The sequence below is a fragment of the Lolium perenne genome, chromosome 1 (assembly GCF_019359855.2).
Source record: "Lolium perenne isolate Kyuss_39 chromosome 1, Kyuss_2.0, whole genome shotgun sequence".
In the NCBI taxonomy this organism is placed as follows: Eukaryota; Viridiplantae; Streptophyta; class Magnoliopsida; order Poales; family Poaceae; genus Lolium; species Lolium perenne.
This window is the reverse complement of record NC_067244.2, coordinates 235,058,380-235,063,394: the sequence shown is the minus strand read 5'-3', so window position 1 is coordinate 235,063,394 and position 5,015 is coordinate 235,058,380. Positions and strand designations below refer to the sequence as shown.

Sequence of the window (5,015 nt, the reverse complement as noted above, 5' to 3'; positions counted from 1 at the left end):
TGCTTCGTTACAGAATGTTTTTTAATCAGTCCGTGAAGCAAACGTTGCGAGACGGTCGTTCGAGACATGGTAGTACTGCAAACAACAAGTGCGTTCTTTTTTTTTCTTTTTTTTTTTTTTTGCTACAACGGCACGGTAACCGTAAACCGTGGCTAATCCAGTTGACGGTTGTAAATTTCCTTTTACTTGTACTCGTACCACAGGAAGGACGTAAAATTAAGGGTAAGTATATTGTATGTTGGGTAATAACCAGAAGCTGCTGTGGTGTAGTGGTTATCACGTCAGTCTTACACACTGAAGGTCTCCAGTTCGATCCTGGGCAGCAGCACATTTTTGTCTTTTTTTTAAAAAAAAAATGGTCTGCAAATAGCCAGAGTTCCACAACACTTGACGGCATCTGAAAAATTCTCTCTTAAGTCAGAGTTCCACAACACTTGCGATTATTTTTACACCCACTAACTCCACCACCAAGAATCCGTCACGCATATTCTGAAAGCAAGCAGCCGTCACTCTCATCCCCAGGAAAGCAAGCTCTGCATCTTCCGATCATTTCTTGTGAATTGCAATTCTTTGAAACAGTTCATCATCCCTGATCGATCCATATGGCTGGCACACGTCATGGTACGGTGGAACCATAACCATCAGGCGAGGCCAACACTGAAGAGTGAACACCTGGTACCTTCAGACGAACACCGACTGGAGCAGTAGAGCGACAGCTTACACTGCGCATCGTCACCTCAAGTCAACCCACTCGCGATCCGAGAGAGAGGGCCGCCCGTGATGGGAGGCGGCGGGCGGGCGCGGCAGAACGCGATCCGGTCGGCCATCGTGGTGCTGGGCTCCGCCGCCTTCGGCTACCTCTCCTACCGCGTCGGCTTCAAGCCCTACCTCGACCGCGCCCAGGAGGCCATGGACTCCCACCACAACTCCGACGACGCCGCCGCCGCCGCCGAACAGCATGATCACCCCGGTGGCGACGCCGACCTCCCGCCGTCCAGGGACCCGGCCGTCGTGCTCCGCGACTGAATCGCGTAGCTACGCCCCTGGTTGTGGCATTTCGTCGAACAATTTGTAAGCAGGTCGTAACGGAAGCTTCGTGCTTTTCTTTTGTTGATGATTGATTGATGGCACCGAAATTTCCATACTGTGATCCCTATTGTTTTAAACGAGTTTGTTTGACAAATAAAGCTTAGTTGTTCGCCAAAATTCCCAATCGGTCTGCGTTTCGCTGCTCGTATCGCCGTGTCTCAACATATACCATGGTTTCAGACGATTGAGCTTGCACTTACTCCGATTCTCACAATGGTTTGTTGCAAAGGTAAGACCAGTCAACAGAGCAGCATTGTTGGGTTGCTGATTAATTGGAGTGATCAAAACGAGGAATCTTATCTTGCCACTAGCTATTGGTGCAGTTTAAGTAAGATGATAGTTCTTCATGAACTTCAAGATATAGTATTATTGTAGGCCCTTGTTGGCTTGCTCCCGACCCGGCCGGTATTGAGCCGAATTCCACGTGGTTACACCGGTGTTGGGCCCCCGGGGTTTAGATACCGGCCCGCGCCTGGAACGTGTTCGGTTAAACCATGCCTTTTTTTGCTCCGCCCGGTTTTGCCTTAAACCCTCCAATTTCACCGGTTTTTAGAAACACTCGAGTAGACTCGTGGACATGATCCTGAGCGCAACGCGACGAAGCGGCGCTCCCTCTCGGCTCTCGCGATAGCGGCGGCGGTGACGGTGACTGGAACGGAGGGTCGGAGGGGGCGGCGACGGCGACTAAATGGTGGCCGGCTGGAGGAAGAGAGCTCCTCGACGCGGACGGCGCCCTTCCTCGACGCCGACGGTGGCCACCGCTAAAGGTACGGTTAAAGTTCTCTTCACTAATTATTCAATATCCATCATTCACACCTGTTCGATGGACACAGTGTTTGCAAGTGATGTAAATCCGACTCCATGTAAATATACCACACCTAAATGTTTACCACGAGCATACCAGAACTCTTGCCGTCTATTAGAATAGTATAATCATCAACTTCTATTACACTAAGCAAAATAAACCACATAAAAATGACATAAAAATTGATACACGATATTCTTTGTTATACGCATCTTAGTGATCATCATTGTAGATGTACAAGCAATTGAAACCATTGTTTTCTACCAACTTGTGTTGGTTGCTATATTAAAGGTACTTTTCATTTAGTTTATGCTAATATTTTTCTTCATTAAATTGAATCACTCCATTAGTTATACACATGGAAAGTAAGTCCCACGCCTCCCCAAAATTAATTTATCCTAATTCGAATAACAATACTGTATGTGTATGTATATATGTATATATGTATATATATGGTCGTTTTTTCTGCTTTATTGTAGTCAAATATCTTCCACAAAGCTCTGAAACATACATGTCCAAAAGATATTTCCTGTAGTGACCTATTTATTGGAGTATGCATATAGACATTTGTTAATTTACCAATACGAAGCTCCGAGCATTATATGTGCATATGGATCTGTTCTGCTGCAATGTAACGAAGCTATGAAGCTACACTAGTGTGTTCGGTTCTGGAATACAGAGAGGAATGGGACGGAGCTTCCGCCGAACAGTATTGTTATTTGACTCCCACCACAACTCCGACGACGACGACGCCGCCGCTTCCGCCGAACAGCATGATCACCCCGGTGGGGACGGCGACCTCCCGCCGTCCAGGGACCCGGCCGTCGTGCTCCGCGACTGAATCGCCTGTACCTTCAGCAGCGGTTTGCCTGGTTGTGGCATTTCGTCGAACGCTTTGTAAGCATGTCGTGACGGAACTTCGTGCTGTTTCTGTTGGTGATGGCACCGAAATTTCCATTGTTTTAAACGAGCTTGTTTGCCAAATAAGGCTTAGTTGTTCGCCAAAATTCCCAGTCGGACTGCGTTTTCCCTGCTCGTATCGCCGTGTCTCAACAAATACCATGGTTTCAGACGATTGAGCTTGCAGTTATTCCGATTCTGACAGTGTTTGTTGCAAAGGTACTCGTAAGACCAGTCAACAGAGCATTTTCGGTTTGCAGCAGCATTGTTGGGTTGCTGATTAGTTGGAGTGATCCAAATGAGGACTCTTATCTTGCCACTAATCCCCCTCCAATGCATCTCTGTTGTCAGGAGAAGGCTCGGTTAAGATCAACTTTTTCCTAGGAATCCATGTCAAGAGGTACAGGTTTGGTGGTAAGAGATAATCATGGTAATCTAGCAATAAGGGACGTGTAATGGAAGCCCTGGCAATAAGGGACGGAGCAATTCTAGCCGAAGAGATGGGCTACACACGGGTGGTGATCGAAAGGGACGCAAAGGAGGTAGTAAACCTATGCAACCGAGATGATCAAAATAGATCAGACTTGATGGCAATTTGTCAGGAGATTCGAGATATTAAGAGAGCTTTCTCTACCTTTAGCATTAGTTTGATTGGGCGCGAAGCAAATAATGCAGCTCATTTTTGTGCTAAACAAGCTAGTTCGGATATGAGGAGATGCCAGTGGGTCAATAATAACACAGGTTTTCTCGCAAATACTCTACATAGTGACCGTAATCCTGTCATTTAATCAATAAAGCTCCTTGATTTCGCAAAAAAAATGCATCCCTGCTGTTGCTATTGGTGCAGTTCAAGTAAGATCATAGTTCTTCAGGAACTTTTTTTTGGAGCAACCGGCAGGAGCACTGCCTTTTCATTAAGCAAGAGGGAACAACAAGGTCCAAACTGTACAAAGAGAGGGCATTTTTAGATTAAGGTGGTAAAATGCCCAGAACCCACCATGAAGGACGAGCTACCAAAAAAGAAAACTAATCTGGATCGGCCGGGATGGCCGGGCCGAAGCCATTTATAGCACGATCCCTTTGGAGGATATCCTCGTTTGCTATGCTTGCGACCTCAAGGTAGGTAAGACGTTGTCCAGTGAAAATGCGCCGGTTTCGTTCCTTCCATGCGTTCCTGAAAGGACATGGATGTCGCCTAGAGGGGGGGTGAATAGGCGATTTAAAACTTTTACGAGATGGGCTTAACAAATGCGGAATAAAACTAGCGTTTACTTTGTCAAGCCCAAAGACTATATACTATTGTTCACCTATGTGCACCAACAACTTATTCTAAGCAATGGTTCACCTATGTGCACCAACAACTTATGCTAAGCAATACAAGCAAGTATGTGATAGCAAGATATATATAACTTCAAGCACGATGGCTATCACAAGGTAAAGTGCATAAGTAAAGAGCTCGGGTATAGAGATAACCGAGGCACGCGGGAGACGATGATTTATCCCGGAGTTCACACTCTTGCGAGTGCTAATCTCCGGTGGAGAGGTGCGGTTGCTTAGTGCTCCCGAACGCCACAAGAGGCTCACCTTGAGGTGTGGTTGCTCGATGCACACCAACGCCACAAAGGCCTCACCCCAAGATGCGGTACTCACACCACACACCGAACGCCACGAAGGCGCCTCACCTAAATCTCCGGTGACCCTCGCCACAAAGGCCTAGGTCACGGTTCCACTAAGGGATTTCCTTCGAGGCGGAAACCGGGCCTTACACAAAGATTGGGGCACACATCCACAACTTAATTGGAGGCTCCCAACAAATCGCCACAAAGGCGTAGAATCCGTCTAGGGTTCCAAGAACCCAAGAGTAACAACCTTCTTGCTTTCACCACCACGAATCACCGTGGAGAACTCAAACCGATGCACCAAATGCAATGGCAAGAACACCACAAAGATGCTCAAGTCCTTCTCTCTCAAATTCCAACAAAGCTACAAAAGCTATTGGGGGAATAATAGAGGAAGAACAAATAAGAGGAGGAACACCAAATTTCTCCAAGATCTAGATCTAGTGGATTCCCCTCACAAAGAGAGGGATTTGATTGGTAGAAATGTAGATCTAGATCTCCTCTTCCTTTTCCCTCAAAAATATTCAAGAAGTATAGGAGGAGTAGAGGGATATGGCAAGCTCTCAAGGTCAACAATGGTGGAGAGCACAAAGAGGAAGAGG

General features: G+C 46.8%; 1 protein-coding gene and 1 non-coding gene across 2 annotated transcripts; both read left to right on the top strand.

Moving 5' to 3' along the window:
* Positions 1-255: 255 nt before the first annotated feature.
* On the top strand, positions 256-328 carry TRNAV-UAC (transfer RNA valine (anticodon UAC)). The gene has a single exon. It is a non-coding gene; the product is annotated as a tRNA-Val (tRNA).
* A 142-nt stretch (positions 329-470) lies between these two features.
* LOC127320977 (uncharacterized) lies at positions 471-1,187 on the top strand. The gene has a single exon (XM_051350054.2). The coding sequence runs from the start codon at positions 781-783 to the stop codon at positions 1,024-1,026; it is 246 nt and encodes an 81-aa protein (XP_051206014.1). The 5' UTR covers positions 471-780; the 3' UTR covers positions 1,027-1,187.
* Positions 1,188-5,015: the final 3,828 nt, after the last annotated feature.